The following is a 16,551-nucleotide window of genomic DNA, read 5'->3' on the forward strand; positions in this document are numbered from 1 at the left end:
TGGTCATGGAAAGCTTTGTGGCCATTAACTACTATTTCTTTTATTAACGTACAAGCCACGGCTGCCACTTCCCTGCATGGGGACCCCATGTAGCACAAGCATTGTATTTGCTAGGCTCTGAGGTGATTGGAGTTTGGCTGAGCTCCAGTATGAGCATCTAGCCTTGGTTAACATTCACAAGTCAACATTTGTGGACCACTGGGCAGGGGTGGTCACAGTGTGTCATGTGGGAGGCTGGCAATGGCATCTGGAACCCATTTCTCTCCCTCCTTATAAGAGAGAAAACTACCTATCTTCCCTGAGAGGAAGAAATTCTAGTCTGTACAGCCAGATTCCAGGGCGGTGAAGGCTGCATATTATTCACCAGTGGGCACATTAACTTTACATGCTTCCTTGTCTCTCACTTGGTAAGAGGGTCAGGGTCCCTCTTAAGCTAGGCCCAGGCAGGTGATGCATGGATGCTGGGGAGACCCAGTGACTGTGGCTCAGAGGCTAGAGATCAGACCTGGATTTAGGTAGAAGCCCCTATTTAGCCCTTGACTTCCAACCTGATTTTACCATAGACCTTACACCGGGGTGTCAGGCACATTTGCAATAGTCCCATTTGTGATTGTGTGGCCCTTAGGAAGTTCATGGAGGACAGAACTTTGGAGTTCCTGGGTCCTTCACTAAAGCATCATTTTAACATTTTCCAAATCGCACCATAAGCTTGGGTCTTCTGATTCCTTCACTAAAGCATCATTTTTTTTTTTTTAATTTTGAGAGAGAGAGAGGGAGAAGGTGAATGGAGGAGGGGCAGAGAGAGAGAGGGAGACACAGAATCCAAAGCAGGCTCCAGGCCCTGAGCTATCAGCACAGAGCCCAACACAGGGCTTGAACTCAGGTACTGCAAGATCGTGACCTGAGCCGAAGTCAGATGTTTAACGGACTGAGCCACCCAGGTGCCCCAAGCATCATTCTAATAGTATCCAAATCTCACCATAAGCTTGGGTCCTTTGGTTATGGTGAAGTATTAAGAATTTTCAGCATAATCAAGGTATCATTAAGTAGTATTCTGTGAAGCTTGATGGAGGGGTTGCATTGTGTGCCCCCCCCCCCATTCATTTGTAGAAATCTTAACTCATAGGATCTCAGAATGTGACTACAAAGAGGTAAAATGGATCATTAGAATGGGTCCTAATCCAATATGGCTGGTGGTGTCCCTCATGAAAGGGAAATCTGGGGACAGACACACATAGAGGGAAGACAATGTAGAGATACAGAGTGATGGCCATGTACAAGCAAGCAGAGAAGCCTGGGAAAGATCCTTCCCTTGTGACCCTCGTAAGGAGCCAACCCGCCGACACCTAGATTTCAGTTCTAGCCTCCAGAACTATGAGATGATACATTTCTGTAGCTTACATTCCTTGTTTGTGATACTTTGTTATGGTAGCCCTAGGCAACTGATGGGCTTGGCAACTGGGGTTGGGCAATGCTAGAAGCCAGTGGTCTCCATGGATGGATGTGGGAAGACCACTCTGCAATATATAAGGTAGTCACCACACCTTTTTCTCCACTATTCAAAGATAGCAACAATCATGACATTTGCTCAACTGCAGGAAGCTCATAAATGTTTGCCACAGACTGTCCTAGTTATCTGCAATAGGTAGACGGCTTCCAGTCTCACACCACCTTTTTTAAAATAAAGAAATTTAAGACAAAATTTTGGTGATCTGAGTTGGGTCAACAGAGGTCAGGTCAGTGGTAAAGTGGAATAGATGGGAGGCTTCCTAGTTTTAGTTTTTTATTGATGAGAATTCTGATTGTCAGTAGGAAGTTGCTATTCTTGTTTTAGCCCTGAAATACTTAAAACAGTGCTTGGCACATGGTAGACGCTAAAAATTGTAACTGTCACTTGTGTCCAACTCTGGAAAAGGATTGCTCTTCAGAAGTTAGTGGTCAGAGGGGAGTGTCAACCCCTTGAAACTTATACATTTTTAGTGTGCTTAATAAAGTATTTCTCATGAAGTCTGAGCATGCTCCCTTGAGCAATCTGGGTTACATTTTTAACTTTGTACCACATTATCAATAAATCTCCTCTGAAAATAATAATAGGCCTTTGCCATCTGGTGGTTGGCCAACATAAAAATATTCTTTGAACAAATAAAAAACACACAGTGTTTTATGAAAGAAGTTGATAAAATAAGGAAAATAGAAGTCCAGTATCTCCAATGTACTGGATAAATATCTTAATCATTGAGCATTAAAGTTCTAACATATGACAAATATTTTTACCATTATGTTTGTGAATAAGCAAACTGAGCATCATAAAAACAAGGTTTGTGAAGGTAATGAAGAGTTTCATTCACTAAAACCAGGAAATATTATATTGGTTTTATTATCCTGTATTTGCATACTAAATTTTCTGGTCTCTGAGTGACTATTGAGAAAATGGCTTCGAGTAGGTATATTTTTATGGTTTTGCAAACTACCAAAGAATAGGGATTATCTTTTCTTTCTAAAGACAAGATCCTCAGCCTGCCTATTAATCTAGAATAATGGATATACATTCAGTAGATGCTTGTTGAATGGACCAATGTGTGAGTGCTTTTCTTAGTGGGTTTCTATGAACCAAGGAAGAGAAGGCAACACATCAGTAAAGAATGAACATGTTTACTTTGAAACAAGGAAGGCAATTTATTGTAGTGAGATTATATTGAAGTTCTATATATGATCCCCAATGCATATCATGCATATAAAGTTTCCTGCACACTGTTGGAGAAGGCATTGCTGAGCCACAGAGAAACTCAAAGTGCTATAAATCAGTTAATATTGATATAATGCATTTTTGCTAATCTACCCAAATTGAAAATGAGATGATTAAAAGAACACATTTCACTATTTTTCATAAATGTTAACGATGGCCTTTTCATTCACTGGAGTTTGTAATGCCTTCGATATAACTCCAAACAAACACTGAAGTCTGTTCTTGCAGTCTGCTCCTTTTTTCTTACCGTTGTGGGTAATTATCACAAAGCTGTTTACTGGAGGAAACTTCTAACAGAGATTTAAACATTTTCCCTAAATGGAGTTTGTGGAAAATATGAAAAATGGGATGACATTTGAGGCAACATAAAAAGGAAAAAAATTATTTTTGAACACTAATAGTGTTCAAAATACTGCCCCAGGAGGCAGAGAACAGCAATGCAGTTGACTACAAGTTCACAAATACACACATACTCATGTAGACATCTTTGCACCTAACACCTTGTCTCTAATACATTTTATACACTTGCTACATGTTGCATGAATTTGGGCACACACACACACTGCCTGAGTCCCATTGCGTGGCTATCCCCTCTAGGGAGGCCTCTATACAACCTTTCTAAAAGAGCTTATTCTCGACTTTTTGGAAAACAGAGTTCAAAGCAGTTCTTTATACAGTTGTGCATTTACAGAGACGCCATAAGCCATGTCATGGTGTCTGGTCTGCTGTCCTAAATGTAGGATTCTTTAGCATACTGGAGTTGGTCAGCCTCAAAGACTGGCTGACTACATCGCCGCACTAGATGGTCCAGCTTAGTCTTCGGTTTTGACTCAGATACAGTTCTTGGCCGGTGCAGGTCAGGTCTGCCTGTGACGGTCACGTGTCCTATTGTTTCTACAGAAACATGTACAGTCTGGCTCTGTCTCCAGCTCTCAGTCCTGGGAGATAGTCTGTGCCTGTCAAGCAGCTCTTGACTGCATGTATTTCTTAAATTCCCTCCGTGATGAAAAGGTCGGAGAGGTTCAGCATCCTGGCTGAGCATTCTGGCCCTCATGCTCCCGACTGTTTGGCCCCTGTAGGCCGAGAGGTCCAATGCCTGGTGCCGAATGGCCTCTTCGTAAGATGGCGGACTACCTGGGCTTCTCTGATCCACTTGTTGGAACACATCCCTGACAGAGAGGGCATAGGATGTGGAGCTAAAGTCTAGAGCAGTTTGGCCCTGGATTTCAGACAAGTTTTCCTGGATGATCCGCCCAGAAAGCTGGCTTTCTTTTTTAAAACCTTTCTTTACTTGGTCTCTGGTAAAGCCTTTGGATTTTACAGACACGCAGCTGGGGGCTTTGGTCAGCACTCTTTTGTGAGAGGCAAAGGAGAATGACATGGAGTGTTTTTTGATTTCTCTGTTGGGCTTACTCTTCTCTGTCTTTGTGAAAGACTGATGTCTGGTGAAGAAATTCCTTTTGGGACTGGAAGGAGAAGCCACGGGTGAACCATCAGAGGAAGCATCCAGAGAGCCACTGGAGGAGGCTTTGGGCGCTAGTCCCCACAGTAACACCAAACCCTGAGTCGAGTTCTTCACCTTCAGGTCCTGTGGTCTCTGGGCTTTGCCTTCCACTGCAGGAAACACCTCCTCCGGAAAGGGGTCTTCAGTTTCCTTACTTTCCAAATGAGCCCCTGCCTGGGCCATGGCGACGTCCTCCTCGCTTCGTGTTAGTTTTTGGTGTGTTTTCTGGCTCTCGAGGCTCTCCTGTGAGGATGACGGGCTGGGCTCTGAGTACCTCCTGTCTAGTTCACTCAGGGAGTTTTTCAGCCTGGCAAGAGTGCTGCTGATGGGCTCCGGACTCAACTCCCAAGTGAGCTGGGGGCCTCTGGGCCCCCAGCCGGCAGTCGTCTCCACAGGTACTGGGGGTTGCCTATTTGGGGAGCCAATGGCACCACCGGAGTCCACGTCAGGATCGTTGCTGTCATAAGCTGAGTCATTCTGCAGCGTTGACATGTCTGGGGGAAGTTAAGGGACAGTTGAATTTCTGGTTCAGTTTCTCTGAGAAATAAACTTTAGTACAATTCCCCCTACTTATATCAAGTATGGCCCTAGGTAATCTGGTGAAGCTACTTTGAGGCTTGATATGAAATTTGCCACATTAAAATTTTGTTTCTTTCCTAGTTTGAGGTGCAGAAGAGAAGCAGATAAAGGAAATATGAGGGAGAATGAGAAAAGAGAAAACATTTCAATGAAAATTTGTTGATCTTAAATTAAAAAATTAATCCTTTGGATGGCTCTTTCATTGGATCCATTCCATTTTAATGGACCCATAGCCCATTATGTGGAAACAACCCTCTAGCTGAAGTTAACTTAGTAAAATTAGAAGGTTTTTGTGATTCTGAAAGAAGCTGAATGAGTGTCAGCTGAGTGAGGAGGCACTGCATGGAAATTTGAGAACAGGTGTCCATGTGAATGGTGTCCTATGAGTTTGATTTGGTGATTTGTGTAGGTAGCTGTTGCTTCAAATACCAGATATATTTTACATTACTGGCATGGACTGGCAGACTGGCATGAACTTTCCCCCACAGTCATCATCAATCGAGAGCACATTTTGTACCTGAACTGTCAGTGTGTTCCAGGGAGTCATCAGAAGCAGTACTGGAATGTGCCGGAATGTTCTCCCCAAATATTTCCAAGCAGTTATCGATGAGGAATTCCACCAATGTCTTAACCTGTGAGGAAAAATAAACAAGTTGTCAGCCTAAAGCTATCTTTAATTTTTTTAAATGAAGAGGAGAAATAATGGGGATATGATGGGGGTCAACCGATAGGGAGGTGCCAAAATAAGCGTAAGGGATCTTTATGTGTTTGAGAAGAGCATGTGGAAAATTGGTAAAAATCATATATATTAATGTTATCTTTGAGACACACATTTTTTTTTGAGATTTAAAAAACCCTCTTCCTTTCAAGTAATTTTTATCTAAATAAGGAGTTTCCCAAACTGATAGTTGGACTGATGGCGTGTGATACACAGGTCCTGTGAGACAAGAGGTTTGTTCCGTTTCATCAAATGCATGAGTCTAAGAGGGCAGAACTATGACAAAAGCATTTTGTATTTCATATTTCACTTGACCTTGAGTCAGAGAAACTTAGAGGCATTTTACACTTGGATCTTCCTTCCTTCCTTCCTTCCCTCCTTCCTTCCTCTCCCTCCCTCTCTCTCTCTCTCTTTTTTAATAATTTATTTATTTTAGAGAAAGAGAACTTGTTGTGTGCACAGGTGAGTGAGGGAGGGCCAGAGAGAGGGAGAGACAGATTCCCAAGCAGGCTCCACACTGCCAGCACAGAGCCCGACATGGGGCTCGATCCCATGAACTGTGACATCATGACTTGAGCCAAAACCAAGAGTCGGATGCTTAACCAACTGAGCGACCCAGAAGCCTCCTCCATTCCTTTTTATTATCACTTGGTGTTTTCAAACAAACAGTGAGGTCAAATTGGGAGTTTGTCAGAAATAGACCAGAACAAACCTTGTTGTTTAAGTCTTTCTGGGCTTCGAATGACAGGTGTTGGTCATTCTCTTGGGTCAGCACGTTGGGTCCAATGCAGATAGCTAGATTGCTGGCATCCATCTTACTGATCTGTGAGTTCTTGCTGATGAGGTAGAGCACGGAGACCAGGTGTTTGAGCAGCAGGAGGTTGGGCCGGGGGAGCTTATCTGCGACCCTGGAATGAAGTTCAGGGAGGCTGGTTTTAGAGGAGGCTAATGGTCTATTTCCCTTTAGTGTCTCAAGTTGAAAGTTTCTGCCTAACCCAGACTTCCTTTAAAATGAAGAAGGTGCATTTTCACAGTAAGGTTGTGAAATGTTTATTCAGACACTTCCAGTGGTAACAGACGTGGCATGAAACTGGTTAACCATGAGATCCTAAAGACCTAAGACACTGGTCTTTATAATTAGGAAGGACACCAATAACACAACCCTTTATTACTTGTATTGATCTCAAATTAGGAATCCTTAACTTCTGCAACAAACCCCATAGTTTAATACATTTTGAAAATTGTTTTGGTGAGTAATCATTTAGCCAGGCAGAATGTCTTTCTAGCATTGCAAGACTGGTGTTTTTGGAACACAGTCATTTACTTTTTTTGATCTGTGATCATCACACAAAGATGACCCATTTTTATACCATTCTGAGAAAACTTTATGGAGCATAAATCAGTTTATAAGGGCACGTTCATAAATATGGCCAAGGTAGCACTTAAATGGCAACATCAGTACTAACAGTAATTAGATTTATAAAGCCTCATTTTTTCAAAATAAGCAATGGTGACTAAGTAGGGACCATTTTCATTTCTCATAAGGAGTTACTATTTGAAAGAGCTTATGTCTTTAAGGGGAAACTTCTAATAATATTAGGATTTTCAATTTGGGACAGATACTCTTAACGCCTTCAATTCAATAACTATTTCACTGGAAATATTTAGCCGCCTGGGACAATCATAATAAATAGACTTTCATAGCATTCGGCAAAAGAGCTGATATTTCAAAGTTAGGTGTTTAAGATTGTCTAGTCACTAACAGGTTACAGTTTCATTTATGAATGTAATTGTTTTTGTTGTCTTTGGAATTTGTTTTTATATAGTTTTCATTTTGATTAATTGTACGAATATGAAACATGCTGTGGAATTTTGTGATCAAAACATTCCCTTCCTATGTTCTACTATGCCTTAGGGGATGTTTTTATGGGAGAATTGTTGCCTTGCCTGACACCCATTTATTAGGTTAAGAATAACCCCAAATTCCTACACTTGGCTATTTAGCGTGTTTTCAGGGTTTCACCTAAGATTTTGCCCCATTCTTTCTTGAACAACTTACGTTTTTAGACCCCCCACCTCTTGGGATTTGCGCTTTCCACTCTTTGAAAAAGTGCTTCCTTTCATTTGGCTAAAACCACTTTAAAAGGAGTCTCCAAAGTACCTTGTGATTTTTATTCTGGGAGTAGATAAACAGTTCCATTCTGATTCCCTAAACACTTCAATTTTCATGAAACACTCAGAGAATTATGTGAAGAATCAAAAAATGGAGACCATGTGGGCCTGGCCTCTGGCAAGGACTCTGGCAACTTACTGTTTCAGGGCCTCAATTCTGTCCTCCTCATTCTGCCTCTCCAGGGCGTCCATCCAGTCCTCAAACAGGTCACATGAAAGTAGCTTCAGTGGGATACTTCTAAGGAAGTCCTGGAGGATGAAAGGGGATGGTTTGTCCTGTTTATGTTACATTATATGCTGGCATCTTCATCGTCCCCTTGTCTGGTCTGTCTCAGAGACCCTCTGATCATCTTAACACAGGCTGCGCCCCCTTCCTTCTTGCATTTGAATACTCGAGGGAAATCTCTCTCATCAACTTCCTAACAACGCACACACAGTAAGGACATCATCTGAGGGACAGCCAGATTCAGGGGCACAGACTTGGCCATGGGACAGTCTAAGTGCCTTTTCTCATCAGGATTTGGGGAGAATTTAATGTATCGCCTTCTGTTGGAATCTGGGATCATAGAAACAGATGTTTATATAAGAAAATAAAAGGCTTAGCTAAAAAAACTTAAACTCCAGGATCAGTTTACTTTGATTTGTAGGGAGAAGAGCCCATTTCTTATTTTCTGAAAATTAATGTGTCAGAGCCACCTGCAGATGATTTGGCAGCAATGTTGTGAACTCACCTTAAAGACCACAGCCAGAAGGTGCACAGGGAGACTTTTCAGATCCACCACGCCTCCAGAGTTGAGCTCTTCCTTTAGCTCTTTGCGGGCTTTCTCATTGGCTGCTTTCCTGAATATCCCTTCAGTGGAAGGTCCTTTAAGGCACAGAATAGTGAGAATATCCTATAGGAAAGAGGGGTAGGAATAGGAAATGATTACCCTTAGTTTGAATGCATGAAACCATATGCTGCTACTAATACGTGAAAAATCTATGTTTAGGTAAGAGAAAGAATTAAAATGGCGCATGTGAACAGTAGCAAACTTCACCTGTCCTAGAATATCTTCTCCATAAAAGTTAGTTCTTCATGATACCGAGATGGTGTTAACAAGAGACCTCTAATGCCAGTTTTTCTTTATAGCCCCATTGCTATCAACTGTCTCCCTCAACTCTGCTATTTTTCTAAGAGGAGGTAAATGGTGAAAGCTCTAATTTTTTACATTCTAAAATTATTCCAGGCCTCCCTCCTTTCAAGTCATTCCATATAAACACTGGATTTCTGATCATACACTTTAGACCCCATCTCTGTTGACTTTTCAGAAGCTACACATTTTAAGCATTCTCAACTCCATGAGATCATGAGGATGGAAGGATGGAGGGCAAGTAGAGCTCATTTCTAGAGTGTAAGCATCCAGGTACTCTCCTGACTGTACTCATATGTGGAAACACCATTTCCAAAAGTGGAAAAAACTAAATACTGGCCCCAGCAAGATTAGCATGAGAATGATATTTAGAGCTCCCAAGAATCTTTCACATCCAACAAAAACCTGATGTAGGTTACAAGTAAATGCACACCTACCTGGATGGGTCTGGGGAGTATGTCGTCCTCACCGCAGATGATTGACAAGGGCTGATCAAATAGTGGCGTTTTCAGTTCTGGTTCTGAAGCCCCAGGAAAATCTGACACAGGAGAAGGCCTTCTCATGAGAAAAGGCCAAGACAGCACCTTTTTTCTCTTCTTAATTTCTACAGCCAGGAAAACAAGGCAAAGAGAAAAATTAAATTTAACTTATTAATAAATAAAGACCCATATAAGACAATGGATATCATCAGCCACTTAATGTCATCTATGGTATGTCATGGGGGGAGCAGGAATAATTTTGAAAAACTGAGAAAGCAAAGGGCGTGAATTTTAATCGAGAAAAATCAACCGATAAAGCAACCACATTGTCACCAGAGCAACCAGCCCCTAAACATCAACACCAAGGTTCCTCAAAGTCTCCACCTTTCCTGTTTTTACCCTTCACTGGCTGTTTGCTACAAAAAAAATCAGCAAAACCTAGCCAAGCAGATCACAAACAACCATCTTAATATATTGACCTTAATAACTATGGTGGGCATTTCTGATGTGAAATAGATTATTTTAATTTTCTTCATTGGTGGAAAAAACGAAACTTAGAAGGAGAGGAAGTGACTTGCTTAAGATCTTTTTTTTTTTTTTAAACTGAAGTATAGTTGACACTAGAATGTTACGTTAATTTCAGCCACAATGGGAAACAGTATGGAGTTTCCTCAAAAAATTAAAATAGAAATACCATATGAGCCAGTGATTTTACTGCTAGGTTTTACCCAAAGAAAACAAAAATACTAATTCAAAAAGATCTACACACCCCTGTGTTTATTGCAGCATCATTTACAACAGCCAAGATATGGAAGCAAACCAAGTGTCCAGTGATAGATGAATGGATAAAGATGTGGTTTATAAATACAGCGGAATACCACCGAGCCATAAAAAAAGAGTGGAACCTTGTTCAAGATCATTTTGAAGACACTTAGCTGGGCTGGCGGGTAAACCTCTGCAGCCACTTAGCCACTAGGGGGAGCTACAACAGGCTGTCTGCAGTCCCCTTTAGGATGTCCCTGGTGGCTGCTTTGGGACAGCGCTGGCACAAATTGCCAGGAAGGCTTGAACCTAGACCTGGCAGTTGGGAACTATCAGTAAAACATTAGCAAGATGTTCTATCTTTGCAAAAGCCTGAAGATGTGTATGCAACGGGTATCGCACCTCACAAGTTTCCTTCTGTCTCTCTTTTCTGTCTCCTTCTTTCTCTTGTTTTCCCCTAAATATAAAAGCTGTATTTTCCAAATGCATTGCCATATGTTTCTACACTGGCAAGTGGAAGAGGATGGCTAGAGAAGGAAGAAAAGGGAAAAGGAACGGTCTCTTTTTCATATGTATGCATGCTGTAATTGTTAAAACAGAAGCGCCTAGGAGATCTGACCCCACGAAAAACCCCTTGAAGAGCTGGGGGGTTGGCTCTAGAGAGGATCTTGTCTGTCAGAGTGCCCTGATGCTCTGGTGAGCTGGAGCCTGCCTGCCATCTAAGTGTTAATGTTCTGCGGTCTTTAAAAGAACATTTATAAAAAACAAATTCCTAGTAAAGTACTGTGGTTTTGCAGACCGAGAACATTTGTTGTTAGCACTTACATAAAAGATCAGTATGTTTTCAAAACTCACCAATTAGCTGGCAAATATTATTTTCACCCTCAGATGATGCCAACAGAGGATGTTCCTTGATATCACCCTAAAAATATATTTGTTTTAGTTAAAAATGACGGAAGAGATCTACCCAGTCTTGCCCCACAGAATACACATACAACATTTTATTTGTATTAGGAATTAGTCAATAGAGTCCACTGATTTTTTCTAGCTTCTAGAATCAACAATTGATTATCATCCTATAAGGTCCCAATTAATGTATTTAATGTACTGCACCAATGATGTTAATTTTCTACTCTGATAATTAAATAATCCAAACAATATTCCATTAAAACACAGTGTTTCACATTCTCACAGTGCAGATAAAAAGTGTTTAAAATTGCTTTCTTACCTCTGACTGACATTCAATCAATGTCTCCATGTTATTGGCATTTAGTGTTTTTGCCTAAAAGAGAAAACCAAAATTAGGTAAAGATCTTTTGACTCTGACTTCTGGAAAACCGGAATTAATAAATGTAAGAGGGGGACGTACGGCATTGCAACTGCTTATCAACTTCATTAGAGTCTGTGCTGACTGTCCAGCGATGAATTTCCCTCCGTGTGTCCTTGGCTCTGCCTGTGAGAAATCACGTGAGAAAGAGTGAGGAGGGAGACGCATAATAAGTTGGCCGATTTCAGTGCCAAAACACAAAGTTTGAAACTGTTAGGTAGAAAAGTTTTCACTTAAAGTCTGTGTGTATGTTACTAGATATCTTAGGCTGTTAAGGACAGCACCTGAACACACTTATTTCTATATTATTTAAACCTGATACCTTTACCACGCCACACTTATTCACTTATTCCATTCCCATCAAGAAATAATCTGACAAATAATTACATAATAATTATATACCCCCTTTTTTTGGCAGCAGGTAGAGCTCACTATGTGTCAGGCACTGTATTGCGTGCTCTGCATGGATGATCTCATCTAACCCCCAGGGTCAAAAACTTATTCCCAAGATGCTACTTGTAGTAAACACAAAACAAAGTTAACGTTTCCGGAATTCCCATGCCAAAAAAGTTCAGGCTTCACACTGAAGCCAAGCTTTGCGCGTTCAGAGTCTTTGTAACATGACATGTTGTGTGTTTGTGGTACAGCTGTTTTCTGTCGGAGGTGCTCTTAGACACCTGAGATTTGCTAGCTAGCTTATTCTCTAGTGATATGAATTTATGGTACTCACCCTCAGAGGGTCTCCAGCCAGACTTGTCTTATCTCCAGGGGACTGTGAAAAATGGGAGAAACAGCATTTCACTCTGCTCCTACTAATCCACTGGTTGAGAGGGCAAGACTGAATGACCGGCTTCACGTGTCCTGCATTATAAACGAGAGGGGGCGGGCAGGTGGAAATTCAGAATATTACTGAGACCGGAAAGAACATCATGGGTTGTCACACAGACATAGCCAGCCAGACACTGGGGAGCTCTCACTTCCTCATTCCTTTTAGGGCAGCTCTGGTTCTTTTTCTTCTTCTTCCACTTCAAAGTAAAAAAAAAAAAAAAATCTACAAACTAGTAGGGGTGGAAAAGATGACATATGGCTCTTAGGTGAAGGCTGTGATTAATGTCACAGGTGGGATGTGTGAACAAGAAATTGTGTTATTCTGTAATAAACATAATTTTATTTTGTAAAGTGGTGATTTCAGGTGCCCTTATTTTGTATCCTGTTTGGGTGCCATCTCCCCTCCCATCCACCATCTACTCTGTTCATCAGTTACCACACATTGACTGGCATCCTCTGGGTGCAGGATGCTCTTCCTCCCAGAAGCTCCAGACATGCTGCTGCTTTTGAGAAATGGTCGCTATCAGTTTCCTTTGGAATTAGGTAGAGAGTCCCCTAGAGCCAGCTGCCAAAATATTAACCCCCTTCTCCTTTCCCTAACTCCTGGTCAAAATTGCTAATACCATCTCTAATCTTGACATGGAAGGAAAACCAAAAATTCCTTTGATCAGATCAATTTCAAATAGAAAGGAGATCGTGAAGGGCACCTGGGTGGCTCAGATAAGCATCCAACTTCGGTTCAGGTCATGATCTCACTATTCGTGCGTTCGAGCCCCACACCAGGCTGACTACTATCAGCACAGAGCCCGCTTTGGATCCTGTGTCTCCCTTTTCCTGCCCCTCCCCTGCTTGCTCTCTCTCTCTCTCTCAAAAATAAATAAACATTTAATTCTTTTCTAAAGAAAAAAAGAAAAGAGACGGTGAACTTCATCTGTGGATCCCTCCTCCTCCTCCCTGCCTCCTCCTCCTCCTTCTTCTTCATGTGTGGATCCCTCGTTCTGGATAAGAGAAAATCTCTGGTCTTTTCTATGGCTAAAAGGCTATGTATGTGACCTATATTACGACATCTTCACACAGTGGAGTGTTCCGTAGAACTGAGAATGCATGGTCTATCACTATGTCCAACAGTGTGGGCAGGTCTCACAACATAATGTTGAGCTAAAGAAACCAGACTCAAAAGAGCGTATCTTGCATACAAAGCAAAGTCATCTATGTTGTCGGAAGTCAATCTATGCTATTTTACCAGTTTCCCTGGGGTGGGAAGTGACCACTGGGGGCCAGAGAGGGCTCTCTAATGGTCCATCTCTTGATCTGGGTGCTCCTAGTCTTATGTTCACATTTCTGTATGTGTGTTATTCTTCAACAAAAAATTAAAAACTACCTTTGTCTTAATCCATCACCAGAAGGCTTTAATCCCAAGACTTTTTCATATTGACAGCTCCGTTGTCTTTACACTAAAAGGAAGTCATGATTAGGTGTTCTTCAGGAAACTGAAGCACAGAACAGTTAAGATTTGCCCCCTAACTCAGCGTTTCAGTGGGGGGGTGTTCAGGCTGGAGGCCAGCTGGAGGCTCCCTCTCTGAAAACTCCCTCAGAGCTGGAGCCCCAGAGCTTAGGGTAGTGTCCCTGTGGAGTCTATGTGAATGACTGCCTTTCCTCCTTCCTCCGGCCCTTACAAATCTTCAAAATGACTCATTGAATTTTTTAAACTTTTTTAAGTTTGAGAGAGAGGGAGGGGGACAAGAGCAAGAGGGAGAGAGAGAGAAATCCTAAGCGGACTCTGCACTGTCAGCTCAGCCTGACGCGGGGCTCAGTCCCAAGACCCATGAGATCATGACCTGAGCCGGAATCAAGAGTCTGGATCTTAACCCAATAAGCCACGCAGGTGCCCTCACTCATTGACTTTTTTATTATCAAAAAGTGCATATATGCTGTACCTCGCCCAGAGACAGGCATGTAGTAGTTGTTCAGTAAATAGCTTCTGAAAAAATACATTAACTTATAAAATAGTCATTTTTTATGCTAATATGTATTTCATGAACTTTTTTCATTTGACATAGTTTTTGGGAGTTTCTAAGAAATCTAATGCTTGCACAGCTCTAACAACCTAATGCATCAATCCTCAATCTATATATTTCAAATGAAGATATTTTTTTCTTTGATTATGCACTATACCCCACAATACACATTCTACACAATACACAATACACATGGTTTAAAAACTGGTTTTTTTTGTTTGTTTGTTTATGTTTTGGTGTGGAATTCTATATTTAAAGGAAGATGAACCTAGAATCCTGATATATAAAATGTAAAAAAAAAAAAATTGAGTATGTGTCTCTAGTGGGAGAAGGGTGGGGAAGTCATGGGCTCGTCCATTTTACCTCTTTTTCTGACGAGCCCAAGCTGGGGGGTGTTTAGGAGACTCAAAAACTCATAGGTTTGGTCTATCTCAGTGGTTCTCAAGTTCAGGGAGTCCTGAGGGTACTTGAGACCCTTTCAGGAGAGTCCGTGAAATCAAAACTATTTTATAACAATATTTGCCTTTTTGACTCTATTGTCTCAAGGGCAGACAGTGGAGTTTTTCAGAGGCTACATGATATGGGATGTTACGATATGATGGGAATGCAGGCTTGTGTATTCTTATGTTTAAAATTTTTCTCAGCTTTAATTTTTCCTAAGGTACATATTGGTAAATACAGCTTACATAAATTAAATCTCTAGACTCGGCAATAATTCTGTAAAGGGTTCCTGAGACTACAGAGTTTGAGAACTGCTAGTCTACATTGTATCTGTGCGTGTGAGAAAGTTCCGGATATTTGTAGTGCATCATTACCTGTCCTCGTCACCCTCACAGCCACAGCCATTTTCAATGAAAATTATTTTCAAGCTGTGTCGTCTGACAGCCAATCACTCTACATCCCATTTTGTTTATTAATGGTTTTGACAAGAGTGAAGAAAGGATTCTGTCCTGCTGCTTTAAATCTTATGCCTGCAGCGACCCCAGGGGTCCTCACTGCCTTTCCTCCACATCTGAGTCTCAGTGCCTCTAATGACACAAATATGCCTCATTATAAGCCATCAAAATATGGCAATGGAGAAAAATGAGAAAGTTAGTTGGACATAAGTGCCATTTCCCTTTGGATATGTAATCCCAAAACTTTTTGAAGTAAAAAAAAATCTTTATTCAACTTTTAATATCACCAGTGGGCACTAACAAACATTTTTTAAAGTGATCTTTACACCCAGTGTGGGGCTCGAACTAACAACCCCAAGATCAAGAGTCGCGTGTTCCACTGACTGAACCAGCCAAGCATCCCCCCTAAAACTTTTTGATTTTTAAAAAATATTTATTTATATTGAGAGATAGAGAGACATCATAAGCTTGGGAGGGGCAGAGAGAGAAAGAAACACAGAATCTGAAGCAGGCTCCAGGCTCTGAGCTGTCAGCACAGAGCCCAATGCAGGGCTTGAACTCAAAAACTGTGAGATCGTGACCTGAGCCAAAGTCAGAGTCTTAACCGACTGAGTCACCCAGGTGCCCCAAACGTTTCGAGTTCTTAAGTGAGATTTGATTGTTGCTGGGGTTATATATTTCTTATTATATAGATAATCATGTTTTTTAATTTACTATGAGGCGTGCCTGGGTGGCTCAGTTAGTTAAGCATCTGACTTTGGCTCAGGTTGTGATTTCGTGGTCCATGAGTTTGGGCCCCGCCTCGGGCTCTGGGCTGACAGCTCAGAGCTTGGATCCTGCTTCAGATTCTGTGACTTCCTCTCTCTCTGCCCCTCTCCTGCTCATGTTCTTCATGCTCTGTCTCTGTCTCTCAAAAAATAAATAGATGTTTAAAAACAAATTTAAAACATTTACTATGAGGTGTACTAAGAAATAGACTTAAATAAACATGTTTATTCTGGTAACAACTCTTTTGGAAAGAGCAATAACAGTTAACTTTATATGTTTGTTAATGATATTGTGGTGACTTTGGACATTTTTTAAGGAAGAAATAATTAAAATGCAAATGCTATAAATTATATTGGATACAAAATTTCCTGTAATCTAGTTTAATTTTCTTTTTCCTCTCTCTTCCTCCTCCTCCTCCTTTTTCCTTTTCTTATTGTGAGACTGAATTATGGGACTAGAAATGGACATTTGTTGACATTGAATTTCAGGGCTGAATAAGTTTTTTTTTTTTTTTTTTTTTTTTTTTACTGTTTATTTATTTTTGAGAGTGAGAGAGACAGAGTGTGAGTCAGGGAGGGGCAGAGAGAGAGGGAGACACAGAATCTGAAGCAGGCTCCAGGCTCC

General features: G+C 41.2%; 1 protein-coding gene and 1 long non-coding RNA gene across 5 annotated transcripts in view; one reads left to right on the top strand and one right to left on the bottom strand.

The window, feature by feature from the left end:
* Positions 1 to 16,551, top strand: part of LOC122238801 — a 90,879-nt gene that overhangs the window by 33,444 nt on the left and 40,884 nt on the right. The gene's annotated exons all lie outside the window — the stretch shown is intronic.
* LOC102960031 (T cell activation RhoGTPase activating protein) lies at positions 2,312 to 12,309 on the bottom strand. The gene is made up of 10 exons (XM_007097227.3): positions 12,148 to 12,309; positions 11,460 to 11,543; positions 11,319 to 11,372; positions 10,946 to 11,012; positions 9,287 to 9,453; positions 8,451 to 8,612; positions 7,859 to 7,968; positions 6,260 to 6,455; positions 5,347 to 5,461; positions 2,312 to 4,744 (listed from the first exon to the last, which is right to left on the bottom strand). The coding sequence occupies exons 2-10, from the start codon at positions 11,484 to 11,486 to the stop codon at positions 3,477 to 3,479; spliced, it is 2,166 nt and encodes a 721-aa protein (XP_007097289.2). The 5' UTR covers positions 11,487 to 11,543; positions 12,148 to 12,309; the 3' UTR covers positions 2,312 to 3,476.

Source organism: Panthera tigris, chromosome B2, assembly GCF_018350195.1.
Source record: "Panthera tigris isolate Pti1 chromosome B2, P.tigris_Pti1_mat1.1, whole genome shotgun sequence".
NCBI lineage: Eukaryota > Metazoa > Chordata > Mammalia > Carnivora > Felidae > Panthera > Panthera tigris.